At 41.2% G+C, this 25501-nt stretch overlaps 1 protein-coding gene across 2 annotated transcripts in view; it reads left to right on the forward strand.

The window, feature by feature from the left end:
* tep1 (telomerase-associated protein 1) overlaps positions 1-25501 on the forward strand; it is a 60453-nt gene that overhangs the window by 23251 nt on the left and 11701 nt on the right. For both annotated transcript variants that reach the window (XM_031298082.2, XM_031298083.2), the window contains exons 23-41: positions 2291-2479; positions 4499-4686; positions 4781-4922; positions 6255-6434; positions 6612-6704; positions 13399-13534; positions 13640-13799; positions 14140-14273; positions 14372-14460; positions 14790-14904; positions 15134-15160; positions 15238-15448; positions 16293-16413; positions 17801-17925; positions 18054-18153; positions 19397-19552; positions 24115-24327; positions 24617-24673; positions 24768-24897. In XM_031298082.2, coding sequence (XP_031153942.1) covers positions 2291-2479; positions 4499-4686; positions 4781-4922; positions 6255-6434; positions 6612-6704; positions 13399-13534; positions 13640-13799; positions 14140-14273; positions 14372-14460; positions 14790-14904; positions 15134-15160; positions 15238-15448; positions 16293-16413; positions 17801-17925; positions 18054-18153; positions 19397-19552; positions 24115-24327; positions 24617-24673; positions 24768-24897 — 2566 coding nt within the window. The remainder of the gene's footprint in view (positions 1-2290; positions 2480-4498; positions 4687-4780; positions 4923-6254; positions 6435-6611; positions 6705-13398; positions 13535-13639; positions 13800-14139; positions 14274-14371; positions 14461-14789; positions 14905-15133; positions 15161-15237; positions 15449-16292; positions 16414-17800; positions 17926-18053; positions 18154-19396; positions 19553-24114; positions 24328-24616; positions 24674-24767; positions 24898-25501) is intronic.

Consider the following 25501-nt stretch of genomic DNA (forward strand, 5'->3'; position numbering starts at 1 on the left):
ATTACAGTATATTAAATCAAATCAAAGTGAAGCAAGCCAGTCAGTCCTGACACAAACACTGAAATAGAGAAATGCAGCCTTAAAGTGCCCATATTATGAAAAAATCACTTTTTCTGGGATTTGGAGCGTTATGTTGTGTCTCTGGTGCTTCCACACACATACAAACTTTGAAAAAAATCCACCCATGCTGTTTAGAGTGAGATACGGTTTCTGAATGTGTCCTGCCTTCAGTCTCTGGGTGAGCTGTTCAAAATCGGCACGGCTTGTGACGTCACAAGCCGAAACGAGCAGGCTAACCGCAACCATTAGCTCGTAGCGTTAGCATGCTAACGCTAGCATGCTACCTCGTTCTCAATAGCAAAGCACTGCTACAACACACACAAGTTCACCATAATCTACAAAAGAACTACTTACATGTGCGCCCTCATTTAGAAGTCTCCCAGCTAATCCTGCCTTGTAACTGACCAAAGTTGTAGAAACAGCCTTTCTTTTACTGTCTATGGAGCTAGCTAGCTGACATGATCTACATCTGAGCTACTGGGCATGTGCAGTGCAATCAAAGATAGTACAGAAGAAGAAGAAGAAAAGAGGTCTCACTCTGTAGCTAAAACAGAGACCAGCTGAAAAGAGGATCTGCAGCAGTGAGAGAGAGCACTGCAGCACAACACAAATATGGTGTTTTTTGAAAATTAAACCATGTAAACCTATTCTGGTACAACCTTAAAATACAATTATGAACCTGAAAATGAGCATAATATGGCTGCTTTAAGTTTTTGTAGCACAGCAATAGCAAATTAAAGGCATAAAGATATTGGGCCTACGTATCAGAAGTTATTAACGCGTGTTAAGCTGGACCTAATAATTTTATAACAATACAGTAGGATAATTAAAAATAGGTGTGACCTCATTCTGGTTTTCCAATACGTAGGCTAAGTAGGCTTTACACGAGTGTAAAAAAACACAATTATCTCCAATAATTCGTATAAACTTTCAGTTGAACTGTTACTGAACAATTGATAAATCATGCCAATTTACTGCACGGCGGCAGCATAATAATAGTAAACCAGCGTTATTACCTTGTGTTGCAGTCATAACACAAAAAAAACAAATCCTCATCTCCAAAACGTCTACCAGGAAAAGTGTGACCCCGAGGCTGGCAGCACGGAGTTGACGTTGATGTTCCCTCTGCGGCTACCCTGGTGCTGCTAGCTTGATTTACAAGATTAGCTCCCTTGTCGTCTGTTGCTAGCAGGGTCGCTACTTCATTCAGTTACAGTTGCTGAGTTTTATGCCTCCGGTCTTTTACGCTTTTTAGCTTGTGGTTGATCTATAAAGAAATCCAAAATGCGCTTTTGTGCCATGGCGAGCTAACTTCTGTACTGTTGTTGACCAGCCGGGAAAGTTTCCACAACTGTCTTCACCACTCATGAATGAGCGTCAGAGGCGCACGGCGCGCCTCGACTCTTGGCAAAATCGGCAGATTCATTCTAATCAAATTATGTGTTTATTTCTTACTTACCAAATTTTAAAATGTATTACATTTATTTATTTGTAATGCAAGGGATTACGTTTATATTAATAATCAATGTATTAAAAATAAATGTGTGTTTTTCTTTTTTATTATGGTTGTAGTAGTTTCTCCTTTCGCTAGGGGGTGCTGCAGCACCCTCCGCACCCGTAGTTCCCGCAGCCATGCCCCCCAGCCACGTTTAAGTCCAAGAGTGGACCCAGAGTTGCTCTATACTTGTGTCATTTTAAATTTACAGAGTGAAAAACTTGTGCTGCAGAATTGTGCTGTTTTCTAACAGTTTTGGACTTAGAGAATAAAGAGAAAAAAACTGCACTTAACCTTCTCACAGGCAATTTGTGTTCATAGTTAATCCTATAATTATACATTATGATATGGGTCTGTCTAGCTTGATTGATATATTGATTATGGCAGAATTGTTGCATGGTGATATTATCTGTATCGTGAGCCATGTATCGGATTGTGATTTACCCTGTGATTCCCACTTCTAATGTCTAAATATGTAAGCAGTACTTCTATTTTGTAGTTGGTTTATTTTGATCTATTTAATACTGCTTCATATACTGTTGGATAGTTTAATCTAGGATAATGTATATTTTATTAAGTGGTCCAACACGTCCACATGTCACAACTGTTTTAAGCAAAACTGATATATTTTAAACTGATATAATTTCAAACTAAAGAGGTATCCTGGGACATTTGTCAACACAGCTACCGTTCAGTAGATGGTAAATAAACCTCTCATTTCTCTCCGTGTGACAGGAGGATGCCGAGGCAGAGGCTGTGTCCGATGTGATGGAGCAGCAGGTGCACCAGGGGGCGCTGCAGAGGCAGTTCTTCGGCAGGGCCAAGCTGCTGTCTGGGGCTGTGGAGATAGTGGAGCAGGCCCAGGCCAAAGGGGGGATGATGGTGGTGGAGGGAGGACCTGGAGAGGGCAAAACTGTCTTCATGGTAAATTTCTCAAAGGAATGATATTCTACCATATTTTTCTATCAGGGATTCTAACCTGTTCATTACATGTATACGCTCAGATCTGACTGCTGATGGCTTGCTTGTATCTCCACATGTAGGAGAAACACTGATATGCTCGATAATCATCACTTAGAGTCCAAGTTATTATTATTTTTATTCAATTCTAAATATTGGCGGTATGGATTTTTTTTTTTTGTCATTGATTTTTTTATTGTCATACAAGAAAATACATTCTTACATTTCAAGTTTATAAAAATATTTCAATATCAAACCCTCTTCCCCATTCATCTCCACCCGCTTAAAGTTAGGACATGCCAGTCTCCCATCCATCTTATTGAGCTGAAGGGCTGACCACCTCAATTGCGGGCGTTTACCATTCCATACATAACTTCGAAATAAAGTGTGCAATTTTTGCCAATATCCTGCTGGAGGCGCCAGTGAGATCATCGAACTTATAAAATTAATGCAAGGTTAAATGTTCATTTTGAGGACTGCTACTGGCACTGAACTCGGTAAACATTTAGATCGGTAAACATCTATTAATATCTTCTTCTGTTCTTTTCAAAATGGAAGAATAATTAGTTTTAGCCACAGACAATGGGGAAGTATTAACCCTAATACCCAGGTAGAGGACCTCCTTTGCAATGTTAATTTGAGCCGGGAGAGTTAGCTTACTTTGATCCGTATTGATAAGCATAAGCGCTGATTTTGACTGATTAACTTTGTATCCTGAGAGATATCCGAATGACTCTAGTGCATTTAAAACCCATGGGAGAGTGTGCTGAACATTTGCCATATAAATGAATGTATCATCCGCATAGAGCGATATTGAATGAGATATCGTACCTACTGTAATAGGAGAATTTGTAGGCGAATTTCTAATCAAATGTACCATCGGTTCTATTGATAAAGTAAAAAGTAAAGGAGAAAGAGGATCCCCCTGTCGTATGCCCTGTCCAATTTCAAACCGCTCTGACATGCCACCCCCCACGCATACGCGGGGTGATGGATTAGTATACAGCGTTTGAATCATATTGATAAATTTACTGCCAAACTTAAATTCTTTCATGACCCTCCAAAGATATGGCCATTCCAAACGGTCAAATGCCTTTTCAGCATCTAGGAATAATAGACCGCAGTCAGGTGGGATTTTATGTGATGCACTCAATACGTGTAATAGCTAGCGAAGATTATCTGAGGCCAAACGTCTCTTCATAAAACCTGTCTGATCTGGGCTAATTATTTTACCTATTACTTTTTTGAGTCTACTGGTCAGAACCTTGGAAAATATCTTGATCAGCATTTATCAAAGATATTGGGCGGTGACTGGCACACTCTAAGGGGTCCTTACCAGGTTTAGGAATAACTGTAATCAAGGCCGTATTCAGGTCCCTATGAAAAGCACCCTGTTTACACCTGGCATTCTGCCTTTGTTTGTGGCTTTAACTGCGTCTGAGTCTGAACTGAGTCTAAAGCATCTGTGTCTTCTGCTGACAACGTAGGGAGGTCCAATCCACTAAAAAAGTTAGTGAAGTCTGTTTCAGAAGGGATTGGGCCACTTGTATACAGATGTTTAAAGAAATCTTTGAAAGTCTCATTGATTTGGCTGTATGGATTTTGATGTAACATGCGATGATAAGTGCTGCATGGTTTCATATAGGGCTGCAACTAACAATTACTTTCATAAATGATTAATTGAGTAATTGTCTGTTCTATAAAATGTCAGGAAATTGTTAAAAAATTGCCTGTTACAATTTCTCAGAACCAAGAATGACATCTTGATTCAATTACAGTTATAGAGAGCAAATCCTCACATGGCCCAAGCTAGAACCAACACATTTTTAGCATTTCTCAACCTCAAACCCACCTTAAAGGTAGGATGTATTGCAGGACTGTTGTATTAGACTGCATTAGTTTTAGCTCGGTGTACCTAATAAACAGGTAACTGGGTATAAATTGTCAACATGGGAAATACTGCATTTATCTCTCTCCACACAGGCTGCTCTAGCAGACACCCTCAGGGCCGGAGTGAAGTCCAAGAAAAACCTTGTCTGTGATGTCATCTCCTACTCTACAGCTGCCAGCCAATCAGCACGCTCTGTGGGAAACCTGCTTCGATGCCTCGTTCAGTGGTTGAGGAAGATGAAGGATACTGAGGAGGAATCACCTCTTCCCCGTTCTAACAAGTAGCTAGATTAAAAACTGTCCTTAAAATAGTTTACAGGTATGTCATATTGTCTATGCAAAGCTAATGCTTTTCCTTTTAAATTTTTTCATCAGAGATTTGCTGTCAGAATTTCACTCTAATTTGAGTGACATAAAGAAGACTAAACCTCTGGTGCTGCTCGTCGATGGGGTGGATCTTGTCCGAGATGGAAGAGGTCACCTCAGCTCTGATTGGATCCCACAGCAGCTTCCACAGGTCAGTTACATGGATAGGAAACTGAAGGAAGACGTTCACATATTCTGGTGAGGTGGTACATAGTAATGTAAATCACAAGTTGTATCACGGTACAATATTATATTGATTCTTCCAACAACGATATGATATTTGCTGATATCTGAAAGTCTGTCACAATATGATTTTGATTTGATTCAATTCAGGGGCCTGCGCTCGATATGAGACGATATAATTTGCCAATTTAACCATTTTTCATATAAACTTTGAAAAACCAACTTAAAGGTGCACTATGAGTTCCTGCATGGTCACTTCTGTTGACATTCCAAGTAAATTTCAAATAAAACAGAGCAAACTCGCCCCTCCCCCATGTTTCTGTAACTGTCATGACTAACTGACTAACTGTCACTAAGCCCCACCCCCTCCCCCAACCATATTGTCGGTGATTGGCTGGAACATGTTTGTTGTATTTTGGTGCCTATCCTGTGCCTCTAGTGTTTGTTTGATGTTTACGACCCCTGTGTTGTCTCCCGAGACCGGGCTTTTTTACGATGTGTTCAGGGGCCAGGCAGCTGGCGGATCAAGGAGAGATGCCTACGAGACAAAAATGAAATCACGCTGAAACCATGCAGGAACTCATAGTGCACCTTTAATTATGATTTGTCAGTTTTATAGATGAGCTCCTCCAGGCATTTACCTCAATTCAAAACGAACTGTTCTTTTTTAATAATTAGAATAAATAAGAAGTGGGAATCTAAAATAAAGGGGCATCTTATCGATAATATTGGAATGTGGATCATTGAATCTATAAATGGATCCAGATCATTACAATGTGCTCCTCATTCACCCATTCACACGTCATACACCGACTGTGGCGGAGCTGCCATGCAAGGAGCTGGCCTGAAATCTGGAGCAACTTGGAGTTCAGTGTCTTGCTCAGGGACACAGAGCCTGGGATCGAACTGTCAACCTCGTGGTTATTGGACGACCCGCTCTACCTCCTGACCCACAGCCGCCTAAATCTGCATAATCATAACTCAAATGCGTTTATTTCAACTTATAAAGATCGATGTTACAGCAGTTTGAAGATATGTCTTCTTACTGAGTTCATGTGGATAGGCCTGAATTTGGTTACAGCTCATTTCTTACCGAGAAATGCTTTTAAAATCTCGTCAGCATAAATAATCTGACGTGTGTACAGTGTCAGAGCAGAGACATTCTAATATTTCAAAGTTGACAAGGTAACAAAACCAAACATGGTTAGGATGCAGGACAAAAATGTATTGTCTACACTGGTTGACTTTGTAGGCGTTTGTGTGCTACAGTAAAACTCAGATTCTCTTTTTTCTTTTTCAGGGTGTTTGTTTGGTAGTGAGCATCCCAACCAAAGCAGCGCTGTTACAAACCCTGGCCAAGAAAAGAAGCACCGTCCTGTTTTCACTGGGACAGCTTACCATGCCGGACCGGAGGGAGATAGTTCAGAAGGGCCTGGACACCTTCGGGAAGAAACTCAGTGACTCTGCATTCAACAACCAGGTTCTTCTCATGTGTTTTACACTGTAGATATCACACTATTTTGTGAACTCTGACAGTTGTGCGTCTCCAAACATTGCTCATATGTTTGAGGCTGCAATTGATACTCAAGTGTTTGCCCTACACGCTTTAATCTAATGCTAATCTAACCCTCAAACTATGCTTTATCTGCTCATCCAGCTCCAGGCGCTGATAATGAAGAAGGGAGCATCCAGTCCTCTCTACCTGCACCTGGCCTGTGAAGACCTGAGGAACTTTGCCTCTTTTGATAAGGTGAAATATATATATTTTTTAGACACTTCCACAATGGTATTTACTGGTTGTATTTCCGGTGTTGGATGTAGCAATGCTATGTACTGTATAGGGTGGATGCTTACATGAAACCTTACAATATCTAACACAGGTAAAGAAGCTGATAATGCCAATATTAAAACCAGATTTGCTCGCAGCTCTGTGAGACTGAGCTAAATGCTCACATCAGCATGCTAACATGCTCATCATGATAATGACAGTATGATCATGTAATAGCAGGTGTGGTGTGTTGGCATGTTAACATTTGCTCATTAGCGCTACACACAAATTGCAGCTGAGGCTGATGGAATGCCAATAGGTTAACAGGTATTGGATTATAAACCAAAGTATAGGACAGAATGAAATGCTGACCCGATGATGGAGCTAAATGAAAGGCCGGAGGGGGGGGTCAAAGTTTTCCTCTCTGGACCGTGAATGTGTGAATCCAATTTCACAACAATCCATCTAATAGTTGAAGAAGAAAAGTGAGTGGATCACCACAGTCATCAGAATGAATCCTCTAGGGCAGTGGTTCTCAACCGGTGGGGCCCGCCCCCCTGGGGGGGCGCGAGTAGGCTACAGGATGGGAGAAAAAAAAAAAAAAATCACGTAACTTTTCCTGCTCCAGATTTCCCACCGTGGTCAGAAAGAACAGAGGAGACACTTTGTTTCTCTCACTATGACTCTAGAGTCGGTACTCGCTCTGAAGCTAAACGCTGTCACTCTCTCACTTCTCCCTCTACCACACACACACACACACACACACACACACACACACCAGCGCACAAGTATAAACATCAGGCCACTTACGTAGGCTACGGAGAAAGCTCTGTGTTGAGCCTCCGCACAACTGTAAAACAAGTCATCCTCCACTTATATCTAGCAACTTTTACTGGTGTTATTGGAGACTTTTGTGGTGTTTGGAGACTCGAAAACACGTATCACTCTGCAGTCATGTGCTCAACGAGCAGCGGGTGCTGCCGTGAGCCCCTCCCCCGTCCAAAAGCCCTCACAGGCGGTGTTGCCAACTTAGCGACTTTGTCGCTAGATTTAGCGACTTTTCAGACCCCCTTAGCAACTTTTTTTTCAAAAGCGACTATCGACAAATCTGGCGACTTTCTGTAGAAAAGTCGCCAGTATTGTCCAGCGAGCACGCGAGGTATTTCTCTCCTGTAGCCGCCTTCTGTTCTGTGACAGAGGAGCAGCGGAGCAGCCTCTCCCCTCTCTCCTCATGTGTAGCAGCTCTGCGCACAGTGTGCAGGTAGTTAGAAGGGGAGGGGGGGACAGGGTGTGCGGGTGCTGGTGTAGGTAGGAGAGACAGCGGGACGCGACGGGAGAAAGACTCCGCTGAGCTGGCCTGGACCTGGGCAAGCCAGCCTTCTTTGAGAATTCTTTATCGATCTTTTTCCCTCCCTTTGTAGAATAACATTTTTTTACTTCAAAGATCGGCTACCTAAGTAATAATTATAAGGTCAAATAAATTCATGTATTGAATTTGTGATTATTTGGCTAAAGAGTTCTATTTCTTTTTATCTACCTTGCTGACAAAACCACTAAGCTTTATACAAATGATTGCGTAATGACGTTAAAAATATGCAAATGAGCGTATGACGTCATCAAACGACTTTTAGCGACTTTTGGAGCTGGTGCTAGCGACTTTCATTGGAAAAGAGTTGGCAACACTGCTCACAGGCGGTCAGTCTCTCAGTAGCCTCACGCAGCAGTCCCATCCTGCAGAGAGGAGACACACACCACTCCGCGTCCAGGCTGCACACACGCACACATCGTTACATCATAGCCTCAACTTATTGAAAACACATCTAATCCACATCCAAATTATTTCAAAACCAAACAAAAATAGAGAGATTTCTAGTGAGGACCAACAAGGCAACCGACGCACCACCAGCTGCAAAAAAGCTTTGAAGGTACGATGAAGCATACCAGGCTCAGGTCTCACATTAACATCAGCTACCTGCAAGCTTCTGTCGAAAATAGAGATGATCTGCCTACTGTTAGGCCTAGTAATAATAACAGTAATAAAGCATGAATTCATATCAGAGGTCTGGTGCCAATTCCCAATTATAGCAATAGCCTAGTAATGATAATAGGCCTACCTACCGCTACTGATGACAATAATAACAATAATAATAATAATAATAATAGTGTGGGCCTAAAAATAATAGCCTAGCCTAGGGCTATCTATCTATCTATCTATGCAAGGTGGTGTAGTGGGGGTGGCGCCGGGAAGGGGGGGCCCAACTGCAATGAACCAGCTTTGGGGGGGCCCAGCTTGCAAAAGGTTGAGAACCCCTGCTCTAGGGACATAGGGAGCAAATTTCATGGCACTCTTTCAAACAGTCGTTCAAATAGTAATGGTGCGCAGACCAAGCTACACACTGGCAGACTGACATTGCCATTCATTTACTGTTTGTTTTTTCTCAGAGTGTTTTTAATTGAGCCAAAGATTATTGAACAGACAGTGACATAGTTGATTCGGTGCTCATTTTGGTGGGAAAGTGAAAGTAAGACTAGAAAATGCATTTCCTGCGGAAAATGCGTGGGAATGCTGAATAGCTGAATTGCTAAAGCTAAACTAGTTGAATAGCTTAAATCAGTAAGAAGAAGGTGAAGTAGTGAGAATAGTTGAAAAAGTGGAAATTGGTAGAATGAGTATGAATTTCATTAAAAAGTTGAATAACACCACTAATGTATAAAGTAATTTACATGCTATATAATATTTTATCTGAAATTATGAATCGGTATGGAAAACTTACAAATGCTGTGAGAAACATTGATGAAAATGCAGAAATATGGAACAAATTGTTTGTTCTAAACTGCTGAAAAACTTGTAAGTTGGAAGTTGATCTGCACATGAGTTAAGAGCTAAAATACATTTTAGAAAAGCTGGAAGCTAAACCGTAATACTGTCAAAAGTGGATGTTTCAATGAATTGACTAAGAAGACTTATTATCAGCCATATCCATTGCATAGAACAAACAAGCAGAAAGAGAGAGAGAGAGGAAAAAGAGAGGAAAGATAAAAGAAGAGGAAAAAAGAGAAAAAGAAGTAACTTTCAATTGCTATATATGTCAGTGGTAACACATCTTGAGGGGAGTATGGGTAAAGTGTTCACCTCAGGGACACATTGATTGATGTACCTTAGTCGGATTTGAAGGATTTGAAGCATGCTCTCATTGACTTCAATGTTTTTAATAAAAGGTGTTAAAAAGCTTAATATTTTTAAAAGTATAAATAGTAGAAAAAAAGTTGAAGAAGTCCCATGATTAGCTGAAAGAGCTGAACATTTTAAAAGTTGAATGGTTTTAATAGCTGAACGTATGCAAAAGTATAAATAGTAGAAAAAAGTTGAAGAAGTCCCATGATTAGCTGAAAGAGCTGAACATTTTAAAAGTTGAATGGTTTTAATAGCTGAACGTATGCAAAAGTATAAATAGTAGAAAAAAGTTGAAGAAGTCCCATAATTAGCTGAAAGAGCTGAACATTTTAAAAGTTGAATAGTTTTAATAGCTGAATGTATGCAGAAGTTACAGAGAGCCAAAAAATGTACCGAATGAGATATAAGATATAAGAACTAGACAGACAGAGAGAGGAATAGACAGAGAGAGAGAGAGAGATAGAGAGAGAGAGAAAGAGAGAGGAATAGACAGACAGACAGAGAGAGAGAGAGAGAGAGAGAGGAAGGATTAGACAGACAGAGAGAGAGAGAGAGAGAGAGAGAGAGAGAGAGAGAGAGAGAGAGAGAAAGGAATAGACAGACAGAGAGAGAGAGGAATATACAGACACAGAGAGAGAGAGAGAGAGAGAGAGAGGAAGGATTAGACAGACAGAGAGAGAGAGAGAGAGAGAGAGAGCTAGAGAGAGAGAGAGAGAGAGAGAGAGAGAAAGGAATAGACAGACAGAGAGAGAGAGGAATATACAGACACAGAGAGAGAGAGAGAGAGAGAGAGAGACAGACAAACAGACAGACAGACAGAGAGAGACAGAGACAGGGAGAAACGGAGACAGAGACAGAGCGACAGAGAGAGAGAGACAGAGACAGACAGAGATAGACAGACAGACAGAGAGAAACAAACAGACAGACAGACAAAGAGACAGAGAGAGACAGGGAGAAACAGAAACAGACCGATGGACAGAGACAGGGAGAAACAGAGACAGAGAGACAGACAGACAGAGAGAGACAGACAGAGAGACAGAGAGAGACCGAGACAGACAGAGAGACAGAGAGACATAGACAGACAGAGAGAGACAGACAGACAAACAGAGAGACAGAGAGAGACATGAGACAGACAGACAGACAGAGAGAAAGAGAGACAGAGACAGACAAAGAGAGACAGAGACAGTCAGACAGAAGTGGAACACTAAAGATGTAGACTAATGTTCATATTACTGCCTGTAGTATTCAATTCAACTGTCTGTGAAAGGGTTGTCATGGTAACATATGACCAGTGAAAACACCCTTTGAAGTTTATGATGAGATCTCTTTGATCTTTAATCAGGTTAACGACCGTGTCACCTGCTGAAACTGTCAGCTGGCCACACTGGAGCTATTCAAAGACACAGAGCAAGCTCTCAAATAAAGCCTCAGACTGCTAAAACAATAAGGGCTATCGGTGAAATGATGTAATTGTGACGACAACAACGCCTTTGTGAACGTATTGATGTAAAATTTATGTTGATAAACTTAAAAATGTGGGCATATCAGCGATTTAAAAAAGTGGTTCGCTCTGCGTTTCACTGGGAAATGTGGAGGACGTTTAAAATGGCCGTGAATGGAGGGAAATGTGGAACTCTTGTCATTTGGAAGCTCACAGAGCCAAAAGTGTAAGGCGTATCGCAAAACTGAGCACAATGGATGAAACTAGACAAAAATACCTACGTTTTGATGTATAAATTGTGTATGACAAGTAGATATTGTGGGCGTGAGAGCGATTTATAGAGAGGGGACAAAGATATTTTTCTTAAGGTGCTCCACTCTAACGATGACATCATCCACTCTGCCAGACGCAATACACACTCACTAGAAACGCAGAAAAATCCTGAAATGATCACTAAACTTAAACAGCTCTTTCACAAAAACTGTAAAAGATATCAAACTGAAAAGCCATAGTCTAATACCTGAATATTTTGTGAACATTTTAAAGTTTGTTTGGCGTCTGTAGGTGAAAGTATGAAGGAGCTGAAAATTTTGGGAGCGGAAGAAGATTTGAAGGATTTGAAGCATGCTCTCATTGATTTCAATGTTAAAAAAAAGTCATAAAAAGCTTAATATTTTAAAAAGTATAAATAGTAGAAAAAAAGCTGAAGAAGTCCCATCATTAGCTGAAAGAGCTGAACATTTTAAAAGTTGAATGGTTTTAATAGCTGAACGTATGCAGAGCCAAAAAACGTACGGAATAATAATAAGATATAAGAAGAAAAATAAAGAACAGGATAACAATAGTTGGAATGCTGCTGAACAGCATTCCCACTAATTACGATCATTAATCTGAATGTAGAACATTTGGTATAAAAATACCGAATTAAAACAAAAAAACAATTAGACATCTTAAAAACATAAACAAAATCTAACAAGAGACCGTCATTTCCCCAAACCTATCCCATTCCTTAACCTACTACTCTTACTCATTCAACTCACTAAAGAGATACAACAGTGTGTGCATTCTACTGTACAACTATTACTGTGGCAGGTATGACATATAGGGCTATCAATTGATTTATCAACTTACAGTATATGTTTGCAATATATAGCAGGGTACATATGTTATTTAGTTGACTGTGGTCTCTTATAGAGATGCACCGATATACCGGCCGGTGACCGGAATTGGCCGGTTTTCACATGCTTGGCCGTGACCGGCGACCGGCCGGTCAGTCTGACATATGCCGATTTCATGCCGGTCAATGCTACAATTAACTGACAACATAAGTTATACGAGTTACAGTTCTCAAGGACGCACGCACGCACACACACACGGATGCGACAGCACAGTCTTTTTTCCCCTTTCTCTCAACTTTTCCGCCGTGTGTCGCGCGTACCGGCTCGCGGTGTGAAGCACGGGCGTGTCCGCGCTATTGTCGCACATGTAGGGAACCTCGTGAATTAACCTGCAACATGTCAGCTGTTTGGAAATTCTTCAGCGTGTGTGCAGCAGATAACAAGTTTGCAATATGCAACACCTGCAAGGAAAAAGTAGGGACGACACCAAAAACCAAAATCACATTTTGGATGTTGGATGTGAAAAGAAGGAAATAGTTCTAACATTGCACTTTAGATGTGTGTGAATTTCCCACACCAGGAGTAATTTATATAGTTTTATTTTATAGTGCTCCATTATCTGTTCAAAATGTTTCTATGTTCTGTGCAAAATGTTCTATTAAAGAAAAGATAGAAAATAAATATTTGTGTGTGCTGTAAAGTGGTTAGAAAAAATTAAATCGGAATCAGCTGAAATCGGTATCGCCTGGCCTAACTCAAAAGAAAAACGGAAATTGGAATCGGCCTAAAAAGTTGTAATCGGTGCATCTCTAGTCTCTTCCTACAAGCAGACGTTTTTTTTCTGTTGCTGATCTTGACCGATTCAAGATCAGTGGAAATGTTGAACCACCCTACTACCAATTGAGTTGCTTTAACTTAACGTACTTTGTCTCTGTGTCTCAGTTGAAGGAGAGCCTCCAGGGCTTGCCTCAGTCTCTGAGCCAGCTGGTGCAGTACAGCCTGGACAGAGTCTGCTCCCAGTACAGAGGAATGCTGGGACTCCGCCGGGCTCTGGCAGCTCTCACTGTCAGCACCACTGGTAAGATGACCACATTTGTTTTTAATAGCAAGTGCTATAAAATTTAAAGGGATATTATAACCAAATTGCGTTGATTTGCTTAACTGTCTTTGGCTTCATCGACAGGCCTGAGGGAGAGAGACTTGTACTCTGTACTGAACACATGCAATGACTTGTCCTCACGGGACGGACCGGTCACATGGCAGGAAGTACTGCAACTGTCCAGGAAGCCCAAAGGACGCATTCCCATGGCAACTTTCACCCGTATAGTGCAGAGCTTACAAAGGTATGAATCCGATGTTAGTTAAAAGTGGTGCAAAACTCAAAGTGTTTCTTCACCTCGCTGTCTCTTTTTATCTTTACTGTCCTGTACTATAATTTACAGTAATGTTAGTTAATTTTTTTAACACCTTTTGGCCTTTTCACATAAATTGAATACACTTTATCATAAATATTTGATCACTATTTCACGGTCGTTTATTGACTGTGTGCTTTTAGATTTCCTCCATGTTAGAGGGAATACACATTTGGTCTGTTTAGATTCAGTATACTGAGGTGTGAGTCCAATTGTAGACAACAGTCCTAAAGGAGGAAGAGATAGTAAACCTATATAACCTTATCTGCAGTCTGATTGGTCCGTCTCATTGCCACGACACTGACGACCTGCTGGCTCTAACCAACCCAGAGGTGAGGAGGGCCTTCGAGGACTTGCTGCTGCCAACAGAAAGTGACAGAACCAGAGCTCACCTCGTACTGGCAGGTAAAGGACACACAGTCTGTTTTAATGCAGTAAAAGTAAGTATTAGTTACTGTATATTTGAATTAGTCTCATATCACTCTACTGTCTCTTTTTCTCAGCTCATCTGTGGGCCCTAGCCGACCCGCAGGGCACAGATACCTTCCTTCACTGTGAGGCCAACTCTGTACTGCACCTGCCTTCCAGCCTGGTTAGTCCACCACCACTCACAATACAACACAGGTGCTTTGATGTACAGACTGGTTCCGGAAGTGTTTCGGATATCTCAATTGATGTTTCATTAAATGCCTATATAAAGAGTTTTAAGCCTGGAACCAAGCCAACCGGCTATGAGGTGAATCGTGACTATGAAACATTTGATTGGGTGCAAAAAAAACATTTTGAAAATGGCAAAAAAAAGTCAAAGGAACAAGACTGTACAGAAACGAGAGACTGACGATAGACTGATAGCAACTCGCTCCAGCCGTTCATCATGACAATCACGGTTACTTTTAACTGCCTTCATTTGGTTTTGGTCAGATTCAAAGTGGCCAGCTGGAGGCGCTTCATTCCCTGCTCTCCAGCTACTACTTCCTGTATGCTAACGTGCGTCACGGCCTCCTGCACCCCCTCCTGGAGACCTACAGCTTATATGGTGAGCATGCACGACGATACTGTATGATGAATGTGGTAACACCATTTGATAGTTTGGCTGCTTTTTAGAAAGTTCTCCATTTAATCCTTCATGTGTTTTCTTGAGTGCATTTGAATGAATTAGACATTTTTGCAAGGATGGTTTTACTCAGTAAACCTCCCCTTGAAAAATGATGGCTAAACAGAAAATCCTAACGTTTGTATCCTGTGAAATTTTGCCTTTCCTGTAGATAACGAGTTTAAGTCTGCACCTTCAGGTAAGTGCTTAAAACAATACATAACTTACATATATAAGTGTGTTTTATTCCTTACTAGTTTCTCTTTGTGCTTTCAGTTAGCTTCCAGGGTCATCTAGACGACTGCCGGAATTTCCTGCGGCGTCACAGCCCCCTGCTCTCCTCCTGGCCGCCTCTTTTCCTTCAGCAAGCCCTCAACGAGCCCCCAGAGACCTCTGCTCACACCTGGGCACAAGGCCTGATGGGAAAGGGAGGTGCCCGAGTAGTTGAGTGGCTAAACAATGACAGTCAGATTCTTCAGGAGACCAGGTAAGCAGGTTGTCTGCAAGGTGGTTAGAAGTAGAGATGGCCCAATACCATTTTTTGCTTCCCGATACCAATTCCGATACCTGAACTTGCGTACCGGCCGATACCAAGTACCGATCTGATACCAGTGTGTCATATATTTTATTATGTTTTAACAACTGTATACTACTATCCCTGTATGGATGTGATATTATTTCTATCTTTGTTGTCAGTCTGGCTCAGGTTAAACTCTTTGTGAAACATGAACAAACACAAACAATGAACGCCACAGAACTTTCTTTTATTATCCAGTTTGACAGTCAGTTATAACGGAAAAAGAACATAAATAAAACTACTTTAACGTAGATTTTCTTTAGGGCTTTATTACGTGGTATCGGATCGGAAACTCCAGTACTTCCCGATACCGATACCAGCGTTTTAGGCAGTATCGGAACATCTGTAGTTAGAAGTAGGGCTGGGTATTGCCAGGGATTTCCCAAATCAATTTGATTCCGATTCACAAGGTCCTGATTTGATTACATTTCTGATTTGATATCAATTAGGTTAAGTCAATTCCAGTTACAATACCAATTTAGTTTGGATATAAAAGAGATTCTCGATTATTTTAACCAAGGCCTAGTTAGAAGAAGTGTGTTGAAAGTGTCCCTAAAGTCCTACTATTTATCGTTGAGAATGAATTTGGAAAGCTTTATTCCTTTTTAAGCCATCAGCTTTTTTTTGTTTTCATTTCAGATGTAACATATCTTCAGCTTGAATTTATTTTTGTCTTTTTAGCCTTATATGTTTAGGGTTTAATTCGTTATTGATATCTAGGAATGTGTCAATGGTCTGGTGTGTTTCATGGCAGTGAGCTGGTGTCCACCTTCTCCTCTGAACCGACCTGTGTGGTTGTGAGCTCGGACGGAGAGCTGATGGTGGTCGGCACTGGACAGGGAATGCTGCATTTCATCAACACTCAGACCGGACAGGTACAAACCCATTTTCCAGTACTTTTTGGCCACCCTTCGGTGTCTTCTTCATTGCGTCACTTTTTCATCATGTCACACATCTTTGACTGGTTTGTTTTGTGTCGGTAGTTTCTATTTGGCCAATGAGTAGCGATCTTGACCGATTGTTAGTGTCCCGTTGCCAGGCCTGTCTCCACAGCGTAAGGTCTGGCTACACCACAGATACGTTCTGGTATAGGAAAAAAAACACTTTTGGGTTGTTTGCATTTCTTTAAACCAATCACAATCTTCTTGGACGGCGCTAAGCTCCGGATGCAGCGACGGTGGCTCTTCAAAATAGTCTCTGGAAGGAACTTGTTTTGGTGGAACATTTGCACCCCGCAAAATAAAACGCCACATACAATAACAAATGAAGTTAACTGTTGAGACAATATAGTAACAGGAACTGTTTAAATTAGCTGGATACATGGTTAAACCTTATTTGCTCTAACCAGTGTATCACCATGTGTACGTCGTCCACAGCAATCCCACCAATTGGTCCCAAAACATTAGCCTGGCTCCGCCTTCCTACGTACTTGCGCTCAATTTTCATTTCCCTTCAGTACTACGTCTAGGTTTGCGGTATAGTCTTGGGTTTTCTCCAACCAAATTTTTGGCGGTCCAATCAGCGAACAGAGGGAGTGGCTGAGAACGATGACGCCATGTGCTAGAGTTGTAGTTCCGTAATGGCGGCGGAGAAAGATGCGAGCGAAGCCATTCGGTCCGTTGTGGCAACGCTGCCGAATATCCAGAAGTTAAAGCCCGAGCAAGAACAAGCTTTGCTGAGTTGTGTTGGTGGCCATGATGTACGGGGTTCAGGAAAAGTTAGATTTTCCAGCTGGCTCTGTTAGTGGTGAAGGAGTTGGCTAAGGCGAACGCTAGCGATGCTAAGCTGACGTCACGACCAAACGTTAGCGATTGGTTATGGCAGTTCCAAAGTGGCTCTGGGCAGATCCAATAGTTTTAAACTTCAACAGAGTACCCGCCTTCAAGGAAGTTAACACTTGTCAATGGAGAGTGGCCAGACTCTCTGTACAAATGAAATGTACAAGAGTCTGGTAGGACCAGGCTACCAAAACGTCCCAGTTAGAGAGGAAATGCCATAAACATATTCTTTGTAAATCTTTACAATCATTCACCAAAGGAACCAAGCAGGTCTGCTTTGTTGCACGATCCAAATTTTCTTCAAAACTTGCCATTTTCAGTGTGTAGCTTGCTAGCTCGAAGGTTGTTGATGTTTCCCATAGCGAAGGGATTTTGAGAACGGCAACATACAGAGAGCGGAAGGTGAAGGGCAACGGCTTCACACACGTTGAGAAAAAAAAGCAACAGAGTTGTCTAATATCAACTCTCTCCTGGCTGTGCACAGGAAGTAAAATCGCTGGTGAGCAGCTGTGACGGCATCTCCAGCTGTGCATTTCTTAAGGATGGACATCTTGCTACCACCTCCTTTGATGGACGAATAGAGATCTGGGACATCGGGAATGGCTGCAGGTAAGAGGAGAGTCTGAAGGAAAATAGACAAAAAATACCTCAGACTGTATGAATCTGGGGGTTTTCTTCAAATATAGCTCAGGCTACTGATGTTTGAATTAACGGACTGGTGTTTCTTCTTCTTGCAGGACTGCTCTTATTAAGGGCCACACTAATATAATAACAGCCAGTGATATCACTGCAGACAGGAAGCACCTTGCAACAGTGTCTCTGGACTTCATGTTGAAAGTTAGTCTCAAACAAATCGCATTCAACTTTTGTTGGCAAAATCAGTTGCTTGGTTTTTGTGTAGTGTCTCTTTATTCTGCCTTTTTTGTTCCATGTATTCTGTGTGATTTGAGACAGCTGTTAATTTCATGTGTGCCCCAGGAAGACTAGAAGCCACTTTGTTGCAGCTAATGGGGATCTGAATAAGGGCTGCACGATATGAGGAAAATATATGATATGCCATAACGTTGTTAATATCGCGATAATGATAATATTTGCGATAAATAACTAATATTAAAGGTCCCATGACATGGTGCTCTTTGGATGCTTTTATTAAGACCTTAGTGGTCCCCTAATACTGAAGTCTCTTTCCTGAAATTCAGCCTTGGTGCAGAATTACAGCCACTAGAGCCAGTCCCACAATGAGCTTTCCTTAGTACGTGCCATTTCTGTGTCTGTAGCTATTGAGGAGAAGAGGGGGGGGGCAAGGTGGAGAGTGGGGGTGTGGCCTTGACCAACTGGCACTTTGCTAGTTTGAAAACCATGATGTCTCTCTCTCTCTCTCTCATGGGCGGGCCAAATTCTCTGGGCGGGCAAAGCAGAGAAAGGGGAGGTAACCTTGTTCCTTATGACATCATAAGGAGGAGATTCCAGATTGGCCCATCTGAGCTTTCATTTTCTCAAAGGCAGAGCAGGATACCCAGGGCTCGGTTTACACCTATCACCATTTCTAGCCACTGTGGGACCATAGGCAGGCTGGGGGAACTCATATTAATGTTAAAAAACCTCATAAAGTGAAATTTTCATGCCATGGGACCTTTAAAGTGTACTTAGTTCTGCAGTTGTGCTGCTTTCAGTATTCTGCTAAAACAAATTGCTTGTTGAATTTAAAACAAATAAAAGGAAATAAAACACTTATTTTGAACAAATTGAACATGGAATTGAATATAAAAGGCACCACTAAAAAATGAATGACTGTTACATTTTAAAGTGCAGTGCAGTTTTCTGCTGATATTTTCTTTCAGCTAACACAAAACAATCTCTGAGTCTTTTTCGTGATGTGTTGCATCTTTTCGCGATGTTTATTTCTCCAGTTAATATCATGTTGACGAAAAAATATATTGTAGCCCTAATCTGTATATGTAAAACAGAGATTACCGCTGTGAAATTATATTCAACTTTTACTAAACTGCACGTCACTTAAAATATAACTTTCTTAATGTAAGCGTCCTTAATTCTGCTGAATGTTTTTCTGCTATTTCAGGTGTGGTCCTCTACTAAAGGTAATGAGGTTGCGGCCCTGCCCAGCTCCAGCCCTTTGAACTGTGTAACCTTTGACCCCGAGGGTCACCTGCTGGCTGCTGGCTGCTGGAATGGGAACGTGATTGTGTGGAACTGGCTTCAGAACAAAACTCTAACGGTGAGCTGTAAAGATAGTCGCATACTGAGTTTAATGCTCACTACTTCAAATTAAATGTAATCATTTTCAAACTGCAACGAAAGATAATCAATAAACAACATTATAAGATTGAAACTTTAATGGGGAACTTTATCCATTTTACACATCAGGTTCTTTTTACAGGTCTTTGGGAGTACTACTGCATATGAGGGCTAAAACATTCTATAAAGCATTTCATGGCTCCAGAGGGAGCTGTGTGAGGTCTGATTAATGCCTCAAGTGATGTTACTTGAGGCAGGGCTGAAGACTTTGGGCCCTATTTTGCTCCCGGCGCAGCGCCAAGCTCGATGTAAGTGTCTTTGCTAGTTTAAGACCGACGCAGTTGTCAATTTCCCGTCCAGCGCCCGCGTCATTTAAATAGCATATGCCCCTGCGCCCATCTTTGCACCAATGGGCGTGCTGGTCTTACTGTTAAGGTGTATTCTTGGCGTATTGCTATCTTGAGGCACTGGAAAGTGATGGCGCCGTTGACCAACAAAAACCTGGTCTAAAGTCAATAACGCAGCATTTCATTGTTATTTTAACAGCGCATTAGTAAAATGCGCGTGCACACTATGCTTGTTAAACACACACAGGGATGCGCAGCAGCACACAAACATGCAACAGATTAAAAATAAAAATATTACAGTGTGGAAAAGTGTATTATTGTGTAAATATATTTTATATTACATGTTATTATGGTTACTGGCGCTTTCACTTCACGCACAAACAGATCCTTTTCTTCTCCTGGAAATCTCTCCTTCCTGCTCATCAAAACCGTCATCATAATAGCAATGCGCCAAGGTACAAATGTGCCTGGCTTTTAAAGGGAATGGGAGATGACACTGATTGGTGTATTGCATGTTACGCCCAAAACACACCTATTATTATTTAAGACACTAAGCAAAACCCTTTTGAACCATGCGCCTGGCGCACAGACCCTATTTTCCGCCGTTAAACTAGCAAAAGTGTATTCGTACACGCCCTAAACATACCTGCGCCAGGCGCTTCACGCCATGCGCTTAGATCGTTAAAATAGGGCCCTTTTAAGTTTGAAAATGAAAAGAATCTGGGGATGGGGATTTAGAAATAAGTGTTTCCCTCTGTAGCCCTCTTCTCATCTCTGCTTGAGGCTAACAGCTCGAGGCTACATTAGCCGCTACTAGCATAGTTCAATATCAATATTCAAATCATAACAGGAGTTATCACAGGATTTATAAAGACAGAGTAGATCTAGACCACACGCTATAATTTACAAAGACCCAACAATTCCCCCTACATTACACACCCACATTACCTTAAAGGTGCTCTAAGTGATGTTGGGTGACGTTACTTCTTGTTGACGTTTGAAGTATTTTCAAACAAAACGAGGCTAGCTCGACCCTCCCTCCTCCTCATCCCGTCCCCTCTCCCTCCCTTCTCTGCTTCCGCTTACTAACCCCCCCAACCTCCACCCCCAAAACCTTGTCGGTTATTGGCTGGAACGCTGGAACACTGTTTGTTATGTTTTGTGGTGCAGGTTGGAGCAGATTGTTTTTGTTGGCGTTTGTGGATCCTGGGCTGTCTACAGAGACCGTGTTTTTTTACAGTGTGTTCAGGGGACAGGCAGCTAGCGGATATTGAGGAGACGTTTGCTGTATGTGACAAAAAATGTTGTAGCCTAAAAAACGCGTGACATCGCTTAGAGCACCTTTTAAGTCTAGTTGCATTGTGGGTAATGTAGGCGGCAGGTTTTGGCATGGAAGAAAGTGGGGAATAAAAGGATATCTGTGGTCCTGTTACATCAATTTTGACTTTTTTTTTTTTCTAACTGTCCGTTGTCTCTCTGACAAAGTTCTAGGAGTGTGATGCTAAATCGGTGGAGCGCTCTTTCAAAATTACCTTTTAAAGTGCCCATATTATGAAAAAATCACTTTTTCTTTTTTTTTTTTTTAAATAGATTTTATTAATTTTTATCAAAATAGAACATAACCAACATACAAGTGCTCTCTGAGTTCACAAAAATATCAAAACAGGAAGGAAGATAAACCACCATCCAAACCAAAATGACTGCAGGTAGCTCACAACTGTCCTTACAAAATCACTTTTTCTGGGATTTGGGGTGTTATGTTGTGTCTCTGGTGCTTCCACACACATACAAACTTCACCCATGCTGTTTAGAGTGAGAAATGGTTTCTGAATGTGTCCTGCCTTCAGTCTCTGGGTGAGCTGTTCAAAATCGGCACGGCGTTCTACGTCACAAGCCAAAACGAGCAGGCTAACCGCAACCATTAGCTCATAGCGTTAGCATGCTAACGCTAATGCTAACGCTAGCATGCTAACGCTAGCATGCTACCTCGTTCTCAATAGCAAAGCACTGCTACAACACACACAAGTTCACCATAATCTACAAAAGAACTACTTACATGTGCGCCCTCATTTAGAAGTCTCCCAGCTAATCCTGCCTTGTAACTGACCGAAGTTGTAGAAACAGCCTTTCTTTTACTGTCTATGGAGCTAGCTAGCTGACATGATCTACATCTGAGCTACTGGGCATGTGCAAGTGCAATCAAAGATAGTACAGAAGAAGAAAAGAGGTCTCACTCTGTAGCTAAAACAGAGACCAGCTGAAAAGAGGATCTGCAGCAGTGAGAGAGAGCACTGCAGTACAACACAAATATGGTGTTTTTTGAAAATTAAACCATGTAAACCTATTCTGGTACAACCTTAAAATACAATTATGAACCTGAAAATGAGCATAATATGGCTGCTTTAATATTATACTTGTTTGATTGTTTAGTCTGATCATTCTCTAAGTGTAATATTAAAGTGGTATGTGCATAGCTTAGATGTATTATTCAACCATAAGTAGATGGCTATTTTAAGGTATTTTGCCATTATTTTAATTTAAAAGTGCACCGTAGAGGCATACAGAAAAACTGTGGGTGACCGAGGAAGAGTATTAAATGTGTCCAGATTGAACCTAGATGTTGTTACTGGTACTGTGGAAGAAAAAGTTCTCTAAGGTCCAATTCAGTGGCTGGTTCAGATGAGTTGTATTGACTGCGCAGACGAGTTCACAAGAAGCTGTAGAATTCTCTTTGACCAGAGGGAGTTTCTAGCCAGGGTTTATATACCGGTTTACAGGGAAACAGAGTAAACAAAAGCTGAGAAGACATTCAATTTAGGCCGGGAGCCAGGTCCACTCCTCAGGATGTTTTTTGCTACCTTTTTTTTCACTATTATTTCCTATTATCTTATACCTTGGGCCATCACAAGTTGATAACGACCAGCCCCAACTCGGCCCCGTTTGGTCTCAGGGGCCAAAAAACACCCTTTTTGGGAAAAGCTTTTGCTGGAATGATGTAATTGGGAATATTAAGGTACTGCAGCTACATAAATGGTCGTATAACTTTAACATTTTGCATGGTGTATCCTGACACATAGGGGGAACTAGCAAAAAAAGATTCTGGGGATTGCTGCCTTTTTGCTGTCAAATATCACCCTCAACATACCCCAAAAGACAAAAAAATGTCTGTCCGCCTGACAAATTGTCATCAAAAGTGATAATTTTCAAGCATTTTATTATACATATCACTGCCTCAATTGTACATGAAAAAGTTTATAAGCTTCAATTTAAGTCCAAGATGACATTTGTATCTAGAGGATTATAGCTGGTATAACCAAAGTTCTTCACTGTACCTCAAATCGGACAAAACAGAACATTCAAGCATTACCATTCCGTATGGGATTAAGCATATTTTTTGCATATGAACAATATTTTTTTAAAGAGTTGAGACTTGACTTATGCAGCCTAATTCAAAGTCTGAGTAGATTTGCATAGGCTCAATATTTTCTGCTCCAACTAATCAAAGTGCTGTGATTAGTTAAAGGTGCAGTAGGTAAGACTTATAAAACTAACTTTCTGTCATATTTGCTGAAACTGACCCTATGTTCCAGTAGAACTACATGAAGCAGGTAACAATAAAAAAAAAATGCGGCTCCTCTGGCACCACCTACAGCCTGTAGTGCGATTTGCAAAAATCCACAGCTCCTTGTTCAGATGCACCAATCAGGGCCGGGTGTCTGACTGCGTGTCAATCACTGCTCCTGCACACGCATTCATTCTACCTTGTGGGGGGGAGGGGCTTAGGAGAGCGTTTTGGGCTTTAGCGGAAAGGGGGGAGAGACTGAGACGTTGTCGATTTTCAATTTTTTTGGCTAAGTCCTGGATCTTCGCAATCCTACCTACGGCACCTTTAAGGTGGGAATTGTTGACTGTTGGAGTCAACCTTGGGCTCTAAACAAATGGTCTCACAGTGACTAAAGTGAAATACTTTGTTTTAACACTAAGCTAATGCAAAGGCAGACAGACATAATAAAATGACGAGACAGTAAAAGTTTGTGAATCAGGTAAAATAATAGGAACTTACTCTGTGAACAGGAAAGAGGATATTAGGATAAGATGAGACTAAAACTGTTAGGAAATTAATTTTCGTCTACACTACAAAATAATATATTTTTTTAAATACAATCCCCTGTTTCTCCTCTGTCTGCTCCCTCAGTCGCTGTGCGGTCACCAGTGCTCCGTGCGCAGTGTCTCCTTCTCCCACTCCTCCTCCATGCTGTGCTCTGGGTCCATGTCTGGAGAGGTCAGGGTGTGGTCGGTGCCCACCTCCACCTGTGTGGCTTGTTTCCAGGCTCACTGCGGAGCCACGGAGGCCCTCACCTTCTTGGATGAAGGGGCCATGCTGCTGAGTGCCGGCTCTGATCACACGGTGAGGCATCACTGCCTGTACATACTCAACCTGGATCAGAGAAATGGAACTTTACTCTGTGAGCCAGGGCTGCAGGATTGTCATAATATATTTACTCCACCACTTGGCTGACGTAGTTACAATTTAACCAAAAAACAAACTACAAACAAATGATGATTTGGAACTTTTCCATTTGTTTTGTTTCCGCAAAACACAGTCACAAAAAAAGACTCAGAGCATCGAGGCTCAGAACATTGTCACAAATTTTGAGATAAATAGCTTCCTTTTTCCATGTCCTTCTGTATAACAGCTCCAGCTCTGGTCAGGAGGACTTGGACGGTCGGTCACTGCATTAAAAAGCGATGAAGTAAGCACCTTATTTACCTTATGCATTAACTTTTTTTTTTTTACATAGCGCAGAATTTTCTTTCCAAAATTGATATTCTCATTTGGTCTTTTAGTGCGAGCAGGAGCCTCCATTGAAGAAAGTGAAGTCATCTGAGCCTGCTGCTCTCTGTGTGGCTGTTAATGGAGACCATGCTGCTGTGGGTTACCATGGTGAAGGATTGAAACTCTTCAGTCTTGACTCAGGTGTGTTATTTGTGCTAGGAATGTAAAAAAAAACCCAAATCATATTGACTAGATTGGATTAGCGAAAGACACCAACCTGAGAGAAGAAATACAGCTCTGCCGAGGACCCCTCAAGGAAAATGAGAGGGCGTGGCTTCAAATCCTTAACTCCTATTATACAACCTCATTGTGAAAAAATCGTTTTTTGTTCTATATAGTTACAGTCACATAATTATTCAGCAACATAAAAAATTCACCAAGCTGAAAAAAATAGCTTTCCTCCTTTTTTTAAATTGTATTACTTTAATTTCTTACTCTTATATTGTGTCTGTATTTTCTGTCTTGCTTGGGTCTTTTATTGTGAAGTACTTTAAGACATCAGTTTTTGAAGGGTGCTTTAAAATTAAAGTTTACTTACAGATAGATAGATAGATAGATAGATAGATAGATAGATAGATAGACAGATAACCATAAAATTAATATTGATGAAGATTATATTGAATTAAAAGACATACTTACATAATCTACTGTATATTTCTATCCTAACACTCCTATCTCCCTCCACCCTGTATACATATTGCACAAAATGAAAATAATGTGCATTAAAAAAAGAAAACATAAAATA

This window comes from Sander lucioperca, chromosome 9, assembly GCF_008315115.2.
Source record: "Sander lucioperca isolate FBNREF2018 chromosome 9, SLUC_FBN_1.2, whole genome shotgun sequence".
In the NCBI taxonomy this organism is placed as follows: domain Eukaryota; kingdom Metazoa; phylum Chordata; class Actinopteri; order Perciformes; family Percidae; genus Sander; species Sander lucioperca.